Genomic DNA, 19,523 nt, shown 5'->3' on the forward strand with positions numbered 1-19,523 from the left:
TACCAGTGCTTGGTGGGTGGGGACCGTTGCCAAGGGCTGATTTTGCCTCTGTGCTGGTCTATGGGCTTCCAGAAGCTGGACAAAGTTAGAAATTGGACACTAGATGGACTTTGGTCTGATGGACCAGCAATTTAATTTTAACAGAAAACAAGAATCAGTCCACTTGCATTTCCAAGTATAGTCAGCAAGTGGCACTGCTACCATTTCATGGGGTCACTTTCCTTTTTAAAGATCAGAAAGGAGAGAATCAGAAAGAGTCCAGTAGCACCTTTAAGACTAACCAATTTTATTGTAGCATAAGCTTTCGAGAATCAAGTTCTCTTCGTCAGATGCATGATCTGACGAAGAGAACTTGATTCTCGAAAGCTTATGCTACAATAAAATTGGTTAGTCTTAAAGGTGCTACTGGACTCTTTCTGATTTTGCTACTACAGACTAACATGGCTAACTCCTCTGAAAGGAGAGAGTGTCTCAGTTCAGACATCACCCAAAGTCTAGGCTTAATATCAAACCCAGATGCAACTAGCAAACAATCATTCATAACTTGGCTTACCTCAACAAACGCTGGTTTCATTACCCTGGTTTGTGCTGTCCAGTGTGAATTGTGCACTCAACACAACAGAGGCAATATTTACATGACTTCCCTCAGGAGGAAAGAAGTGAACCAGGAGCCTCTGCCCCCACCAACGCTTGTCTATCCTGCCTTTCTAATTTTCCAAGCACTCAAGGCAGCTTCCAGAAAACACGTTTGCTATATAAAAAACGCAATGCCAATTAAAACAGTGAGTAAAACCGAAAGTAAATATACCCAGTAAAGACCATCATCTCACCCCTGCAGATGGAGTTTTCTGGGAACCCTGAGAAGTGGGGGGGGGGGGAGGAAGGGGTCCATCCTGGGGGGGGGGGGAAGGGGTCCATCCTTTTGCAAGTGCCAAAAGGACCAGCCAAAAGGTTAAGAGGGGTACTGTCTGGGTCAAAACCCTAATTAGCAGCAGGAGTAGAAAATTAAGTTTATTAATTATTTATTTATTATATTAGATTTTTAGTCCGCCCTCCCCGCCAGGCGGGCTCAGGGCGGAGTACAACATTTCAATTTACATAAATACAGTTAAAAACAAATAAAACAGTATACAAATGACATTAAAACAACTTTATACAATACAGCTTCTCTTCAGATGGCGATGCTAAAATACTGCTTTTCAAGCCCTGGCTCCTATGTAGGGTGGTGGGCAGATCTTTAGTGCGGCCAGTGGGGGCCCAGCCTAGCCCCCACCACGTGCCTGGCGGAAAGCTGGGGTTGTAATGGCATTTTAAGTGTTTCATAAAATTGCCACAAATCAGACCTGAAAAAATAACATCGATGGGAAGACAGTACTGGAAGGCAAAGAGCTGGCAATGATGCCACCTGAATTCCTTTATGAGAATGGAGCAAAGGCACCACACACTCATTCGAGGACTTTGGTGCAGCAGCAGCGCCAGCCTGCCAGGCAGTCCCGGTCCCCACCAGCCTGCACCTCAGCTCAGACCTCGGTCGCCAGGGGGCCTGACCTTCCTCCACAGCTCTCCTTTGGTCCCAGATTTGCTGGGACCTTCAGCAATTCCCCTGCTTGGCTGCCTGCACGAAGACAGCGGCTTCCAGCGGAAACTGTGGTAATGATAAATTGCCAGTCTCAATACTGAGATGTGACCTTCTTACAACCAATTGGGAACATTCCAAGACAGAATCAAAAACCAAACAAGAAGCACTTTATGCTTTATCATCATCAGAGCTGTATTTTTACAGGCAGAGGTAAGAACATCAGCCAAGCTCAGGGGCGGTGAGCTGGAACGTTACATTCAGATTTGTATCACTGCTCTTTCCCCTTCCGCCCTGCCCGAAAAGGCAGAGCAAATGGACAAGAGATCGTCAAATACCCTGCGAGTGCAAATTCATTGTAAATACTGCTGCCTGCTGACTGCGAGTGCCGAGAAAGCAGGATGCTTCCCTTGAACATTCACTGAGGCCCCACACAAAACTCGGAGGCCTCTGGATTTTGAGACTTGCACCGAGGAGTGAGAGTAGCTGACTCTGCGGTACCAGTTCAAGAACAGCCTTGGAAGTGCCTGGGATGCGATTCTGCACAGGAGGTTAGCAAGGGTTGGCTGGGGGCAGAAAAAAGGGTTGCTGCTTGTAGTGTCCACTTTAATCATGCTTTAGCCTGCGATCAAACAGGTTTCGCAAGTTTGCATCATGTTCATAAACCCACCGAATCTATTTGACCTAAGGCACCAAGCAAGGTAAAAGCAATACACACGTGCCTTCTACAGAGCAAATCCCCTCAAGACATTCTCCACTCTGCTTCTTACCCCTGTTCACACCATGGGGACGATCCCATGCCCCCCAACATGGACCAAAAAAAAAAAAAAAAAGAAAGAAAGAAATCCCAGACAATACGGATGACATTGTAATCAGTATTAACCAGCAGATGTATCTGATGTGCAAACCAAAGCTGGATTAACCGTCATGGCTTCCCTCAAGCCAATCCTGGAGTTTGTTGGGAACCCTCAGTCCCTGTGCAGAACTACAGTTCCCACGCATCTTCAGGAGGACGTCACAAGCTTTCTGCGGCAAGAGTGCTGAAGATGGCCTGGCCATCTCTGTTCATGAGCTCCACAGGTTTCTGAGGTGCTTCAAAAGCCTGCAAAGCTGTTCAGGCCAGAGATGACAGGGGAAGAAAAGAATTGGGCTTGCGTAGCGCAGGAAATGCCTCCTCAATAATTCTACATTCTGCCATCTGACCACCTCTTTTTTCCTTCTGTAGGGTGGACTTAGGTGGACATGCACAGTGTCAAGTCTGACAGATATGCAAGTTTTGGAAGAAGTCCTCATTCCAGGCCCTGGAAGAAAGCTCGTGATTTAAGGCAAAGAGGAAGAAACTGTGAGGCAAATGCATTAGCCCTTTTAAGACTAAGAGGTAATGTTGTGTACACAGCTGGTGTCTAAAGCCTGAGCAATCTGTTCAGTGATACCAGAGTCCTTCTAGAGAAAATATGCTGCCAAGGCAGAAACCAGGCAGCATGGATTGTTTCCCACAAAAACTGTGAAAGGTCAAGAACGGCATGCTTCTGGTTTCTCATACCCAGTAGCGATTCTTGGGTCTCCCCCAGGGCTTTATAGATGCCTTCAAACATTCAACTGTTCTCAGTACAGGTGTGAGACCTGCAAACTCCCCTGACGCCAGTTCCCACTTCTGAGTCCCTGAAGGCACATGTGAAGTGGGAACTGGCCCCCCTGCTGTAGTTTCTGCTAGCGACAAATGTGCAAAATTGATCCTTACAGCCACTGGAAAGATACAAACAGATGCCAGACCGGAGCGCAGCTCGCTCTCAACCCAAAACACAAAAAGTTATCAGCACACCTTCTATTATATGCTAAAAATTAAATGGCAGGTTGCCCACTCTTCCCCACAGTGCCCTGAAAGGGCTCCTGTATCTTTTTTGTCTGTCAGACAGGCAGCAGCGGAACAGCAGCTTTTCTTGGCATGGAAAAATGGGGTGCAGCTTAATTCATACATTCCAGGCAGCTCTTAAAAGCACTGCAGCCCTGCCCAGGAAAAAAAAATTGCCTGGCGACAAAGCACAAACGTTCCCAGAGCATTTTCTGCGTAGCTCATCCAGTCCTTCCTCACCCCTGGTCTCCAGAAGGAGATTTACAAAGGGCAATTCATATTATGAGTCCACATCAGAAAATGGCCCGTCCCAGTAGAGTGGGGAGGGGGGCAACCCTTCTGTGCCTCTAGAAGGTGCAAAAATTGAGTCCAGTAGCACCTTAAAGACCAACAAGATTTCCAGGCTATAACCTTTCAGAAGTCACAGCTACCTTTGTCAGTCCTACAAAAGGAACTTTGATTCCTGAAAGCTTATACTCTAGAAACCTTGTTGGCCTTTAAAGTGCTACTGGACTTGAATCTCGCTCTTCTACTGAAGATCAACACACCTGCCCACCCGAAGCTCTCTCTAGAAGACGGTTTCAGAGAGGCACAATGTGGGACCTCCTGTGGCATGCGACACCGTGAAACTCTCTCTGAGGGTGCGTAGAGGGGAGGAGACTTAAAGCAGACCCGCTCAAAGAACAAAAGAGTTACAGGGCAGGGGCCTGCACAAGGTCAGGGAAGCTCCTAGGGGCAACGTTTGGGATTACACTCCCAACATTCTTTGCAAGGGATCTTGGGAACAATTTCTCGGATAACCATTTCTATTCCTGACAGACTACAGTGGGGGGTCAGTAACCAGAGGCAAGCATAACCGGGACCTCTAGAGGCACCTGAGAAGAAAACAGCACCTCAAGTAAGGGAACTTGCTAGGCTGGCCCCGGGGGGGGGGGCGGTTTGAGGTGCCAGCCTACCACTTCTCACTCCCATTTCAAAATGGCCGCCCAAGAAAATGAATTGTGGCCAAACCCCTACAGAAATTCTTTTGACACGTTTGTGGCATCAGAAATCCTGCTTTGGCTCTAGCAGTGGCTTCAGCATTCCTGCCCTGAATCAGCAGGGCTACAGCATAGCTCAGAACAGAGGCCACTGACTTGGTATGATGTGCCAGAGACAGCCGGCACGCTGCTTGGGCATTGGTTGCTGGTGAGCCGGACCCAGCCTTATGGAGAAATGGTAGAGAGGAAGGAGGAGGAGCATCAATGGAAAGAAGAGAGCGAAGTGGGGCGCAGTCTGAGATGAGGTCAAGACGGAAACAGGAGGTGGGTGCACTTGCTCTGCTGAGGGCGTGGCATCACCTGCTTCCCATCCTTTCGGCCTTTAAAAATATTCCTCGCCCGAGCAGAAGAGCCAGTGGGTTGCCCTGGAGTCACGGTATCTATGTGCAGGGGTTACAGCAGGCTACACCCCCAAGTTCTTCTTATCCTTGTCTGGCAATGAAGAGAAAAAGAGAGAAAAAGGGCTTTTCAGGAACAATTTGGATCATTTGGCCATTTACTGGGGAGTCAGCCCTGTGGAACTCAGTGAGACTAACATCCCAGCCCATTCACATTGGAAGGGCCTGCCATGCTTCAAAGAACCCACGGAGAGGTTTTCAGGAAAGGCAGGCCCCCCAATCTTAAGCTGGGTAAGTGAGCATTATTTTTTCCAGGAAGGCACCGCACCAAGCGATGGAGCCCAGAGGCAGGGCTATTCCAAATGCAGGCTGGTTTCAGTTCGCTGTGGCCCCCATCGAGTTCTACGTGGCAAGACTGAGAGGGGCCAGGCCAAGCCAGATCCTCTCCTCAAAAGCAGAGCTTAATGGGAGAAGGTTTAGCCCCCAATCTGACAATGGGGCACAGGCAAAATAATTCAAGTTTTAATGAACCATTTTTTTTACTAATAATTATTTCTAATAATTTTACTAATTTTACTAATTAGTATTAGTAAAAGTATTTTACTAATACTTATTTCTTTGGGCTTTTCTGCAGAATCATTTGCTTTTTTTGGTTTTGTTCTCCCTTTATACCTCTGTGGCATCACCGCTCTGGTAGAACTGCAGAATCCGTATGGCCTGCCAGAAACTACCTGCTTCCTTCCAAATCCCTCAGGAGGCGTGGCAGAGAAAACAGGGTTAACATACCTGTAACTTATGTTCATCGAGTTCTTCTGTGCTGACACACATGGGACTGCGCAGGCGCAGGCCAGCCGCCGGAGAATTTTCTAGAGCTTCCATGGCTCCGAAGGGGCCGTTTGTCGCGCGCCTCAGCGACCGTTTTCCCGCCCAAACGGTCACGTGATCCTCCAGCGACCAACGGCCCCTTCCCTCAGTTCTCCCTTGCCGCCGCTTGACCAACACACTTCAGCCGTAACACCTTAAAAACACCAATTTCCGTTACAGCCATCACAATACCGTGCATTGGAGTTCACAGCGGGGTAGGAGGGAGGGTTGTGTGTCAGCACAGAAGAACTCGATGAACATAAGTTACAGGTATGTTAACCCTGTTTTCATCTTCGTTCTTCTGTGCCTCCACACATGGGAGTGTACCAAGCTTCACACAATAAGGAAGGCGGGGGTGAAGTCCAACACAATTTTATTAAGCAAACAAGATCAACAATAAATAGATATGCATATATACATCTAGGTAAAAATACTGTGTAAGGACGCATAAATACTCAATATTTACATATATACACACCCCCAGGTACATATATACACACTTTCACTCAAGGGTACCCAACAGGTACGTCAAGAAAGTCATACCAAAACTCCCTCAGGAAAAAAGGGAGTGTAAGACAGCCTTGGCCACAGATACATCCTGCTCCGCATTGACATCAACGGCGTAATGCCTGACAAAGGTGTCTGCAGAGGACCATGTGGCGGCTTTACAAATGTTAACCAGGGGCACCCCCCTGAGGAGTGCCGAAGAGGATGCTTGGGACCGCGTGGAGTGGGCTCTGACATGAAGCGGGCAATCCACCCCTGCCAGGGAATAGGCCTTGCTAATGGCCGTCACAATCCACCTAGACAGGGTCTGTGAGGAAGCCCTGTTACCCTTGTCCTTGGCCCCAAAACATACAAACAGGTGAGGACAGGTGCGGAATTCCTTTGTCCTATCCAGGTAATAGGCTAGGGCCCTCTTCAAGTCTAGGGAATGAAGGGCCTTTTCCCCCTTAGAGGAAGGTTGAGGAAAGAATGCAGGCAGTGAGATATCCTGCGAGAGGTGGAAGGCGGACACCACCTTGGGCAGGAACCCGAGGCAGGGACGCAGGACCACCTTGTTGGGATGAAACACAAGAAAGGGAGGGTCAGACCGCAGTGCAGACAGCTCACTGACCCTTCTGGCCGATGTGACGGCCACCAAGAATGCTACCTTGTAGGATAGCATATCCAAGGGGCATGTAGCCATAGGTTCAAATGGAGGCAACATGAGACGTGAGAGCACCAAGGACAGCGACCACTGAGGCACTGGCGCCGACACAGGTGGGTAAAGATTGTACATGCCCTTAAGGAACTGGCGGGATTGTGGGTGAGAAAACACTGTAGCACCCTCAACTCGGGCGTGAGCAGCTGATATCGCTGCCAAGTGTACCTTGAGGGAGGACACCTTCAAGCCCAGGCCACGCAAGTGGCACAAATACTCGAACACAACCCCCAAGGGACTGCTTTCGGGCACCACTCCTCTGGCAAGTGCCCAGAGCTCAAACCTGCGCCACTTGGCCGCATAAGCGCGCCTAGTGGATGGCCGACGAGCATTCAGGAGGACCCGCTGTACCTCGTCAGTAAAGCCTATCGGGGAGGAACGATCCGCCAAGCCGTTAGGTGCAGCTTCCTGGGATCGTGGTGGACTAGGCTCCCGTTTAGGAGAAGGTCTTGCCGGGGGGGCAGACTCACATACGTCCGTTGGGACATCCGCAGGAGCTTCGGGAACCAAACCTGCCGTGGCCAGAAGGGGGCCACCAGGATGCAGTCCGTCCCGTCCTCCTCTATCCTGCACAGGACCCTGGGAATCAAGGGGAACGGAGGAAACATGTAGTGCAAGCCCTGCGTCCACGTAAACTGGAAGGCATCCCCAATAGAGAGGGGGTCGCTCCCTGCCCTGGAACAGAACGTGTGGGCCTTGGTGGTCGCCGCAGTGGCGAACACGTCTATCACTGGATGACCCCACATCTGGAAGATCGGCCCAACGCACTCTACGTTCAGTTCCCACTCGTGGTCCAGCAAAGGGACCCTGCTGAGGGCATCTGCCCGGGCATTGTCTGACCCAGCCACGTGTATAGCACGGAGCGACACGCCGTTCTTGATAGCCCACTGCCAAGTGAGTGTGGCTTCCCGGCACAGGGCCATGGACACTGTGCCCCCCTGCTGATTCACGTAGTACATGGCAGTCGTGTTGTCCGTCTGCACCAAGACCTGACGATTTCTCAGCAGTGCTGTAAGAGACACAAGTGCGAAACGAATGGCCCTTAGTTCAAGCACATTGATATGGAGGGTCTTTTCCCTGTCAGACCAGACATCTTGCACAGACACATCACCACAGTAAGCCCCCCATCCCAACAGAGAGGCATCAGTGGTAACCGTGATGTCATGGCGTTGATACCCAAAAGGGATCCCTCTAAACAAGTTGTCATCAGACAGCCACCAGTCCAAGGAGGAGAGGATGACCCTCGGGATAGAGAATTTGAGGGACGGAGGGTGCAGTAAAGCATCGTACCTCCGCACAAACCAGTTCTGGAGAGGGCGCATACGCAGCCTAGCGAAAGGCACCACAGAGGTGGCCGCTGCCATATGCCCTAGTAAGCACTGGATAGTGCGCACAGACTGGAACCGGTTCCTTTTAAACATGGACACTAGACCCCTTAGGGACCGAGCCCTCTCCAAGGGGAGCAGGGCCTTACCCTCCACAGAGTCTAAAAGTGCACCAATGTAGGACACCTTGCAGCTGGGCACCAGCTTGGACTTCTCCAAGTTCACCAGGAGCCCCAGGCGTTGGCAAGTGCTAAGTACCAAGCCAATGTCCTGCACCAGCCTAGACTCCGATTCAGCCACGATGAGCCAGTCATCGAGGTACGGAAAGATGGTACAGCCTTCTTCCCGCAGGAAGGAAACCACAGGGGCCACACATTTCGTGAACACTCGTGGTGCAGTGGACAGGCCAAAGGGGAGCACCTTATACCGGAAAACCCTTTGCCGGTAAACAAAGCTCAGGTACTTCCTGTGCTCCTTCCGTATGCCCACGTGAAAGTATGCGTCTTTTAAGTCAAGAACCGCAAACCAGTCTCCCTGTTTCAGTAAGGCGATCACAGCCGCCAACGTAACCATTTTGAATTTGGTCACCTTGCTGAAGGCATTAAGGCCCCTCAGATCTAAAATGGGACGTAAGCCCCCATCCTTCTTAGGGACCAGGAAGAACCTAGAGAAGAAACCCTTTACAGAGTCCTCATAGGGCAATTCTTCCACAGCACCCTTGGCCAAGAGCGACACGATCTCCGCATCCAGCTCGGCCATAGTGTTATTGACAGCTGTCAGGGGTGAACTGCATCTAGGCAGCTCAACAAACTCCAGCCCGTATCCCAGTTCAACAATAGTTAAGACCCATGAGTCAGATGTTATTGACTCCCACTCAGAGAGGAGTGGACTCAGTCTGTCCGAAAAGTTCGGGGATACGGCTGGCGTGACCCGTCAGTACTGCCTCCCAGCGCCCTGCTGATCTTTCTGCTGGGCCGGTTGCTGTGCCGGACGAGGCTTGAAGGGCCGACGCCTCCTCTGCTGTTGTGCGGGAGGGTAAGGCCGCTGCTGGTAGGCAGGATACTGCTGGTAGCCCGGCCGCTGTTGTTGGTATCTGCCCTGGTAATGGTAAGGGCCAGACCGGGGAGCGTACCGTGACCTGGAGGAGGGCTTGTCCGCTGGAGCCAGACCCAAAGACCGCGCCGTCTGCCTGTCCTCCTTTTTCTTTTTCAGGGTCTCGTCGGTGGACTTGGAGAACAGCGAGTCCCCTTCAAAGGGCATGCTCTCCACCCTGGAACGCACCTCTTGGGACAGGGCCGTCGACCGCAACCAAGAGTGGCGCCTGAGGACCACCGCAGAAGCCATCCCCCTAGCAGCAGTGTCAGCAGCGTGACTCCCAGCGTTCATTTGCTGTTTAGACAGCCGGACAGCCTCTGTCTGCAACAGGGAGACGACAGCCTTCTGCTCAGGTGGGAGGTCTCGAGTGTAGGATGCCAACTTCTCCCAGAGGTACAGTTGGTACCCTGCCATGATGGTCTGGTAGTTGGCAATCCTCAGACCCAGCGAAGCTACAATGTACTGGCGCCTGCCCATGGCATCAAGCTTCTTGCCCTCTTTATCGGCAGGCACCGAGGAGTGACCTGATCGTCGGGGGTTGAACTCCTCTGTGACCAAGGAGGAAGGTGGAGGGTGCTTCACCAACGCCGGCCAGGTGCCCTGCTTGATCTTGTAAAGCTGCTCGATGCGCTTAGATGTTGGAGGTTGATCACAGGGCACCTGCCACACCTTCTCCACAATCTCCTCAATACCCTCGAGCATGGGGAAGCCAACGTACGCCGGATTATCCCCATAGATACGCTTGAGGAGCTTGTCCTTGGTCTGGGGGACTGCCGAAGAGATGTCCATCTCGAGAGCCTTGGCCATCCTTGCCATCTGGTCGGCGTAGATGCGGAGGTCCTCGAATGGGGAGTCCGCAGATGGCACTAGCTCCTCAGCTGGCGATGGTTCGGACCAGGACTCCGACTGGTAGCCGCCAAAGCTCTCCACATCCTCCTCATCGGAACCGAGCTGGGATTCCGGAACCTGGAGCGGAGGGGGAGCCCACGCCGACCTCGATGTCGAAGGCCTCGGTTCCGACACGGAGAAGCCCGTAGGTGCCCCCTCCCATTGGCAACGGTATGGCGAGGGGAGGTAGGAGGCCTGTCGATGCCGGGACGCAGTGGACCGGACCGATCGGACACTGTCCCCCGAACCATGCCGCTCACGACCGACCGGAGGTGGAGACGGACGGACAGGCGACGGACGGCTCCGACGAGGAGACGGGCTCGGTTCCAGCCTCGGCGACCGAAGGGCAAGCGACGGTCGGCTCCGACGGTGCGGGCTCGGCTCCGGCCCCGACGAGAACTCTGCGGGCACCGTCTCGAAGGCCATCGGATCCGGCACCGGCACGGAGATGTCTTCTGGCTCCGGGGAGCCCAGATGAGGGGAAGGCGTGTGAGGAAGCACGATGACCTCCTCCTGAGGAGCGGGACGCGGCGACCGATGATGCTTGGTCTTCTTCTTCTTCTTCGCTGGTTCCGAAGAAGACCTCGGAACCGACGCGCTCCTCGCCTTCGAAGGGGACCTCGGCTTCGACCTCTTAGGCTTCATCGGAACCGATCCGGACGTCGGTTCCGACCGGGGACTCGGTACCAGGATCCTCGGTTCCGACGTAGGTCTCGGATCCGACCTGGTAGATGACGCGCTACGGGGCGGCCGCACCGGTCCCTGCGCTGGAGAGGCCGCTCTCGACGCCGAGGTACTCGGGGGACGCGGTTTCGACCCCGACCTCGCGGAGGCCACTGAGCCAGCTCTTGAATGCCGTTCGGCAGAGGGGCTAGGGCCGGCCTTGGGGGAGGGCAACGGAGCGCCTCCGGACATGACCTTCTGCCACAGGGAGGAGTTCAGTCGGGCCTTGCGCTCCTGCCGGGCCTTGCTGGTGAAGCCCTGGCAAATCTTACAGGCCGACACATTATGGGTCTCCCCCAAACAAAACAGGCACAGTTCATGGCCATCGGTCTTGGCCATTTTCGTGTGGCATTGGAGGCAATGCTTGAAGAGAGCCTTTGAGGCCATCTTCAGGGGCACGCGAAAGGAAGGTCAAAAACAGTCCGAGTCAAATTACCGAGTCCACAACAAAGTCCAAAACGAGATCCGAAGAATAGTCGAGGTCACGAAGTCCGAAGTCAAAAGCCAAGCAATCAGTCAGAATAAAGCACGAAGCACAAAAAGCACAGAGCAACGAAGCTCACGTTCTCTCCAAGCGGCGGCAAGAAGAGAACTGAGGGAAGGGGCCGTTGGTCGCTGGAGGATCACGTGACCGTTTGGGCGGGAAAACGGTCGCTGAGGCGCGCGACAAACGGCCCCTTCGGAGCCATGGAAGCTCTAGAAAATTCTCCGGCGGCTGGCCTGCGCCTGCGCAGTCCCATGTGTGGAGGCACAGAAGAACGAAGATGAACGTGGACCTCCCAAGCCACAGAAGGAACTGACTGTGCTGCCAACTCACCTTTAGGGATGAACTTGAGAGAGCTGCTGAATATTCAGAAGCGAGACTGGCCGTTCTTTGGGCCGTCATTGAGAAATTCGTGGCCCAGACCATTACCACACCTGCCACACAACACCTAGGGAGAAAACCAAAAAAGAGAAGACGTCCAGGAGGGACTCACCAAGACTGTCTCAGGGTAGCGTTCAAGTTCCAGAGAGCTCCCGTCGACAGTGCTCAGAGGCACCCTCCAGGACACAGAGCTCTCCTGCGCTCACCTTTAAGGCTCCTGGGCGTTCTTCATATTTCGAGACGCTGTTGCTGTGGATGGTTTCGGTAAAAGCCGGCCACGGGGACGAGTGAGCATATTTTGTTTTGCTGGAAAAGAGTTCGTAACCACATCTGGCACAAATGTAGATACCTGCGCACAGAGAAGTGGAAGACTGTATTCCTCGATGCAAGGATTTCTTGCTTCCTTTCTCAGTATGCCACCAAAAAACAACAACATGGGTATGCATGAGAAGAAGAATCGTTCAAAACTTGAGTGTGGGCTGTAATAAAGTCTGCAGACATAGGCCTGATTTAAACATGATGGTAGATTGAGGGCTTAACTACAGGAGACGCCCGACACGTGTAGGGTTCTGGCAAGTTTCCTGGGTCGTGTCGTCAGCAGTAGGCTGGGAGGGAAAGGGTCAGCCCGGGAGCCCAAAGCTGCCACTTAGCAATGGCCGAAGGAGCGGCCTCCGCCACGGCTAGCCTCAGCCAGCCCTGCTCACGGAGAGGGGAAGGAGAAGGCATGGCTGAGCCTAGCAGGGGCTCCTTCGGCCCCCGGCAGCCGCCTGGCAGCTTCGGGCTCGGCTCTCTTGGGGCTCCCCGCCCTGGCTCTTTCCCTCCCGTCCCGGTGCTGACTACACCACCCAGGCGAGCTCGCAAAAACCGGACACGTGTCGGGGAATCGCCTGCGGGTTGGCCCCGAGATGCTGGCGCGCCGCTCCACGCGCAGATTTCGCCCCCGCGCACGTGTAGCCAGGGCCCTGCCCCCCCCCCCGCTTGCACGGCAGACGCACCCCCGGTCTGCGCTGCACAGGCGGCGGGCCGACCTTACGCCAGAGACACTCGGGGGGGGTGTAGCAAGCCAGCCCCCGAGGCCTCTGCTGCCGCCGCTCCCCCGGCCGATCGGCCTGGCCCCGGCGGCCCCCTCGCGGCTCCGCAGGGGCTGCTTCTGCCGGGCGAGGGGCGGCTGGATCCGGGGGCGGGCGAGCCCCGGGCCCCTCGCCGGGCAGAAGCCGCCGCGGGCCGCCGCGGAAACGCCCGCGCCCTCCCGAGGAAGCGGGGCCGAATCGCCCGCGGACAGCCGAGGGGCGCCCGGGCCCTCTCCCCGCAGGCCCGACCTCGGCCCAGCGCCACACGGGGAGGCCTCGGAGGCGGCCCCGCTGCCGTCAGGCTCAGCCCGGAGGCCTTCGGCGGGCCGCTCCAGCGCGGGGGGCCGCTTACCGGCCTCGAAGTGGTTCTGGTAGGCCTCCCCTCCGGAGAAGGCGCAGAAGGACATGGCCGCCGCCGCTCGCCCAGCTCCGGCCTGCCCGGCGGGGGGATAAGGAGGAGGCGCCGCGAAGGGGAGGCGAGGCGGGCGGGCGGGCGGCCTGCTCGGGCCCCGAGCAAAGTCCGTCCCTCGAGGCTGCCGTCCTCCTCGCGGGGCCCCTCTCCGCCCAGGCGGGTGGGTCGGAGCGGGACGCGGCCCCTGCAGGCTGCGGAGGAGGAGGCGGGCGGCGCCCCGGGCCCGTGCTGGGGACGGACGGGACTGGCGGCCCCTGAGGCGGCGGGGGTCCAAGCCCGCCCCGGGCCAGCCGCTCGCTCCTTCGCCTGGCCGCCCTCTAAGGGCGGTGGCGAGGCGTAAGGGGGAGACGTTGGGGGGCCCCACCGCGGAGACAGGCGGGGGATGGATGGAAGCAAGAGAGAGGGAAGCACGCACACGCACACACACACACACACACCCCGGCCTCTTCGGAGGCTGCGCCTCTGCCGCTTCGGATCCGGAGGTGGGTGCTGTGTGCGGCTCACGAACGCTCTCCTGCCTTACCACCAGCTTCGTGAGTCTTCTAGACGCTACTGGACTCTCGCCCTTTTCTGCCGCAGCTACCCATCTTGATCTAAAAATAGTCATAATTAAATATTTTTTTAAAACTTTGGAATAAAGCCAATATACCATGATGGCCCCATTTTTAAAACAATCAAAAGAAATAAGAGAATTGGAACGAGCCACACCGACCAAAGGGAACCAGGGAAAAATTAACCAGGCAAGACAAAGTATCAGCATGAAGACGAGGAAAGGGGAAAAGAGGCTTTGCCCTTCCTGAGAACCAGCCAGTGGTTCGTCTGCAGCCTGCAAGCTTCAGGGGCACACAGGGCTCTTCCTCAGGCTGGCTGTTCTAGGCAGGGAGGGGGGCATTTCTGTCTCTCTTTCCAGATTGTCCAGGGATGGGATTGCAGTCACAGGCAAAGGGTGAAGAAGAAAGGCCTTGGACCCTATAGATTTTCCTTTTCATTTGCTAATGCAGTTTAAACAAAATATAAACTCCAGTAGATTCCCCCCCCCCTGCCACACACACACTCTGTAAACCCTGGGCAAAGGGACCCACTGCCTGGGAAGGGACAGTCCAAGCTGTCCATTTGCAGGAGGGATGGGGGAGAAAGGCACACCTCTCCGCTGTGATTGGCCAACTCAGCTTTATGGTATCTATGGGGGGGGCAGGAATGGGGGATTGAGCTAGGCATGAAATGGGGGGGGTCTTTTAAAGATCTGGAGGTAGGAGACGAGATGCTGTTTTAAGCTCCTTGTTAGAACAGCGTTGGGTTAAGCCCTTTTTGTCCGGCACGACTGTTGTTCATTTTTATTATCTTTGCAAAGCCTTTTGTGTTGAAGTGTGTGCTGACTGTTCTTGCCACCCCCAGAAGAAGTCACAGGCGGCATGGATCAGAACTGCCCCTTTCCTGTGGATTTGCTCAAGCTCTCCTGGGGAAGGGCCTCTCTCCGGGACGCGTCCCTTCCCCTCTGCCATTGGACCACTGCTGCAGCATCAGCACCAAAATGAGCGAAGGACATCGCTGCTCCCTGCACCCCCAGCGCCGCCGCCGCCGCCGTGTTCCTGATGCCAGCCTGCAGTGCTTTTCCTTGGCTCCCGCAGCCTGCCTCCATCCAGGTGGGGATGGCTGGAGCAGCAAGAGCAGCACTAGCGGCTCAGCTTAAATCTGAATCGGATCAAGTGGTGATGCAAGCGGCCGGCGCAATGCTCCTGTCCAGACCAGTCGATAATCTTTTGTCAACAGCCACTACACTGCATGGAAGGGATCAGCGCAGCAGCCCCAGCTCAGGGTCCCAGAGGCAGCGGGAAGACCAGCTCCTCACCAGATAAAGGAGGAAAGCGACCCAAAGTGAGCCTGCCGTTTGTGTGTGTGTGTGTGTGTGTGAGCGTGCTTTATGTGTTATGCTAAGAGCAGAAGATGTGTAGCTTGAGCATACCTTGGGGCTATTGAGAAGGCAATGTAGACTTTGCCAGCAGGATAAACAGACAGAGACAACTTTTTTTTAGGCTAACTTTTGTTGAGAAGAGAGCAAGGGTGGTGAGTCACCTGTTCTGTTGCAGGTGGATTTATGGTTTCAGGTGGGAAGCTGTGTTGGTGGATTTGCATTTGATGCTATTCTTATGATTTTATTATATTGTTTTTACATCCTGGACCTTCTCGGGCAGGTCGTTGGAGAGGCAGCAAATAAACTGCATAAAGATAGATAGATATGAAACAGTACAGTATCAGTTGCAGCTGGACAAGCCAGACAATCCTGTTCCATAGTAAAAGGTTAAGCTGCTTCTCTTACACAGGGGGGGAGGGCATGTCTTTAAAATGACTGAGAATCTATTTCAGATAACGAAAGGGATAACCTAGTTGGTAAGTAGGATAATGCTCATCCCACCGCATGAGACTGGTCCCACCACACTTTTCCTTCCTGATCCCAGAAATGTTTCCCTTGCTGTGTGTGGGATGGGGGGTGGGATCATGCCCTTTGCAGAGATTGATGCTGTATTTTCAGGGGGAAATGGCTACAAGCTAGAGGCGTGTCACATGTGCTGCTAGAACACCTATTTCTGTTAAAAGTTCCTGACAACAGAAGAACAGAGAGCTAGAATGAATGCAGTGATGTATTCCATGTGCCAAACCTAGACCGTCTTCAGTTTTTCACAACACGCAGCCTCCAATCACCCAAAATTCAAAGGCTATTTTTCATCAACATTGCAAATAATTCCACACATGTTAAGTAGCCCAGCAACAAAGTCTTAGCCTGCCTGCCCATATACCGCCCATCAAGGTCATGTATGACCTAGAGGGAGGCAATTCGTGCTTGCTGTGAATGAGCTGAGTGGCCTTATAGAGAAGGAATTTCTACCATCAAACTGAAACAGACTTGGCTTTCTGCCGATCACTGTCACCCACCACTCACGCCCGTTTTACTTCCTCTCCTCAGATATTCAGCTCAGCTCAATCACTGTGACCTAATACAGATGACAGTTTTGCAAGATGGGTTTGCGAGGCCTTAGAAGCAAGGTACACAATCAATTCAGGCTTCATAGAGTTACCACAACCAGCAGAGGTCCTCTAAAGTTTGCAGAAATGCTGTGAAATGCTCTTCCATCTGCTCTTATCAAAGGCAGGTATAATAAAATCCCATACCTAGAAAGTTTGTGCTCATGCCCCCTAGGAGAGGTTGAGTCTGTAGAGCATGTGTTTTTTAGCTGTCCATTTTATAGGGAGGCTCGTCTTAGATCTATTACTCCAGTATTTGATAAGATCCCTGGTCATATAACTACCATTAAAGTAAGGCTTCACTTGTTTTTGTCTGATAAAAATGTTATGATTACATGTCAAGTGGCTAAATTCTGTGCTGTGTTGCCTTGCTTCAGCTTGATCTAGCTCTTGCAAAGCAACCTCACTTGCCAACACTTCTGTTTTTTGAAGAATCATCAGTCTAGGACAGAGACAAATACAGGAGATCTGATTTAATAACACTGAGCACTTCTACTCGGAGAGGGAGAAGGAGGGTTGCCCAATCAATAATACTATTTAAATTCTATATGGTGCCAAGAGTACATTTGCTGTGATGGGCCATAAGCAGCCAAGGTCAGAGGAATTTTTATTTATTTAGAACCTCCAGGAAGCTGTCTGGTCCCCTTACGGAGCCCGCTACGCTCCCAATCCTTACTGTGTTTTGTGGCAGTGAACTTCACAACTGAACCGCTTATTAAATGAAGAACTGCCTCTTCCCCAACTGGAACCTGTCATCCATCAACTTCATCAGAGGTTCTAGTATTATGGGAGAGGGAGAAAAAATTCTCTCTCTCCACTCTACAGAATTCCATGTCTCATGTTCCCACTTAGTGACTCTCTTTCTAGCTCCCAAAGCTCCATTCTGTAGCCTTTCCTCACAGGAAAGGTGCGTGTTTTGACTGCTGTTTGCTGCATCTTTTCCAACTTTGCAATATCCTTTTCGACAGAGGTAGAGGTTTGAAATCCACGTGGTGAAGCAGGTGACTGAAGCTGCTGTGCCCTCTGGAGGCCGCCATTTTAAATCAGGCCAGTCAGTCATCCCAGAGAGATTTCTGCAGAGCTTCCCTCCCTCTGTGCAGAGTGGAATTGATTATCAGTGGCAGGAGCCTCGGACTGCTGAGAGAGCTCGGGCGCCATAGAAAGCAGAGCCAGACCACCTGAGACCTTAGGGCTGCAGGGCGGAGAGGAAGTCAAGGACCCACAGGGTCCTTTTGCTGCACATCATGTTCTCACTGGAGCACCCATCTTGCCCAGGAGGCAACAGGCACCAGACAGGGGTGTGACACCCCTGTTAAATCGGGACAGAATCCATGAGGTTTCTCTTGGCCTTGTGAGAACCCCCCACTCCCAGCGTTAAAATGAGAAGCTGCCAGGAGTTCCGTTCTGAAAGAAGACGCGCTGGCTGGGAAGACCTGCCATCCTGCCAGTATGTGCTCCCCTCCCAGAGGTATGGGACTGACCTCAGCACTGAAGACCCCTCGCTTTAGGGAAGGCTTTGCACATTCTGTGGTCCTGACTTGGAAAGGAGCTTCCGGGAGTCAGCCAGAGCTCCCGGTCCAACTTGTGTGGGTTCATGCACTTGTGATCACGTTGGGTGAATCCAGTGTGATCTTGGTTTTCATGATCCTGACTCTCTGCATTTTAAAAAACAAAATCAAATAAGCAAGTTCAAGCAAGCAAGGGTTCGCTTGAAAAGTAAGTGTGTGCCTGGTAAGAGAAGCCAGTGAGAAGATGTGTTGAGTAGGCACTTGACAAATTAAGGAGCTTAATAATAACAACAACAACATAAGATTTATATACCGCCCTTCAGGACAACTTAATGCCCGCTCAAAGCGGGTTACAAAGTACGTTATTATTTATCCCCACAACAAACACCCTGTGGGGTGGGTGGGGCTGAGAGAGCTCTGAGAGAGCTGTGACTAGCCCAAGGTCACCCAGCTGGCTTCAAGTGGAAGAGTGGGGAATCAAACCTGGTTCTCCAGATTAGAGTCCCACGCTCTTAACCACTACACCAAACTTGAGGATGAGATGAAAATTTCATGTGAGGGACAGAAGTGATCCAGCTATGGGGTTCTTCAGAAATATCTCAAGAGATCTTTGTTCTCTTGCCTCTGTTTAATGCAGATTTTTAAAATCTTCACACAGTCACATTGAAATGATTTCCATTTCAATGTTTTTAGAGCCAGGTTGTTTATGACAACCCCCAAGCTGTGTTTTCACAAGCCTGAGAGTGGAGGATGTTCATGGGGTGGTAGAAAAGGTGTTGGTGCACCCTTTATTTTTAGCTGTGGCAGGTGACGAACATTTCAGCATTCAAAGGCAAGTCCAGATTTGCTTACCACAGTCCCCTTTCTGGCAAGAGGGCGCAGAACCAAACATTCCAACCCCTGAACGTTATTAAAATTAATCTGTGCTTTAGAAACGGCACTTCCTTCTATTTAGCACACACAATCCTGACTTCCTGACATCTGTCCACAGTACAGTCCTCATCCAGGATAGGAGGATGGGAATGCTTTTTTTAAATGATGTTGGTGTGTGCATGCACACGTGCCACAGAGCAGCAGATTTTCCCTGCCCTCCAGGATCTCCATTTCTGGGAGTGGAAACCCATGCATCTTAACCCTGGTGGGCATGTATGTAAATGCACATGCTTTTACATGGGTCATGGACTGCACTAAGGTGCCATGGACTGCACAGCCTTAAATTTCACCAGCTGGTGTGGTAATTTTCAGTTTTTAACATGCAACAGACTTTCATAATAACAGTAATATCATGATTGTAAGGTTTTTTGGGTGCACTTTTAGCCCAAGGAACGCACATCCTCTTTGCTTTTTACTCTTTCGGGCCCACATCCCTGCAGCCGTTCCCTTTCAGCAAGGGCAGTGAGATGAGGGAGTTTCAGATTCAAAAGTCGCTTCAAAGGAAGAGAAAACTTGCACAGAACCACCTGGAGCCAAAGGGCCTCCTTGGGAACTCCTGGGAATCAAGATTTCAGCCAGGTGCGAAAGTGTTTCCAGCAGCTCACTCAGGATTCATCCAGTTGGGGGACTCTGGAACAGCTGGTCTGCGCAGCAGGCATTGAAAAGACAGTAACTTAAGAGTTTTGTGGCACCTAAAAGACAAAGGCAGAAGATTTTTAGAATCAGAGCCCACTTTGTCAGAATTAAATATTCCCCGTGTCATATGCAACATGGCTGCCAGGCAAAGATGTCACAGAACTCCCTTCTGT

At 52.6% G+C, this 19,523-nt stretch overlaps 2 protein-coding genes across 7 annotated transcripts in view; one reads left to right on the forward strand and one right to left on the reverse strand.

Moving 5' to 3' along the window:
- Positions 1-1,005: 1,005 nt before the first annotated feature.
- Positions 1,006-14,127, reverse strand: MSRB1 (methionine sulfoxide reductase B1). Its single transcript, XM_054994656.1, has 4 exons — positions 13,193-14,127; positions 11,977-12,119; positions 11,723-11,837; positions 1,006-4,900 (listed from the first exon to the last, which is right to left on the reverse strand). Exons 1-4 carry the CDS (start codon positions 14,010-14,012, stop codon positions 4,872-4,874), a joined length of 1,107 nt encoding a protein of 368 aa, XP_054850631.1. The 5' UTR covers positions 14,013-14,127; the 3' UTR covers positions 1,006-4,871.
- Positions 12,779-19,523, forward strand: part of LOC129340081 (testis-expressed protein 2-like) — a 34,327-nt gene continuing 27,582 nt past the window's right edge. For 2 of the 6 annotated variants that reach the window (XM_054994650.1, XM_054994655.1), the window contains exons 1-2: positions 12,779-13,211; positions 14,648-15,127. The gene's annotated coding sequence lies outside the window, so the exon portion shown is untranslated. Of the gene's footprint in view, positions 13,212-13,633; positions 13,786-14,647; positions 15,128-19,523 lie in introns of those variants that run through there. The other 4 variants (XM_054994654.1, XM_054994652.1, XM_054994653.1 and 1 more) reach the window with 4 other exon arrangements.

This window comes from Eublepharis macularius, chromosome 12, assembly GCF_028583425.1.
Source record: "Eublepharis macularius isolate TG4126 chromosome 12, MPM_Emac_v1.0, whole genome shotgun sequence".
In the NCBI taxonomy this organism is placed as follows: Eukaryota; Metazoa; Chordata; class Lepidosauria; order Squamata; family Eublepharidae; genus Eublepharis; species Eublepharis macularius.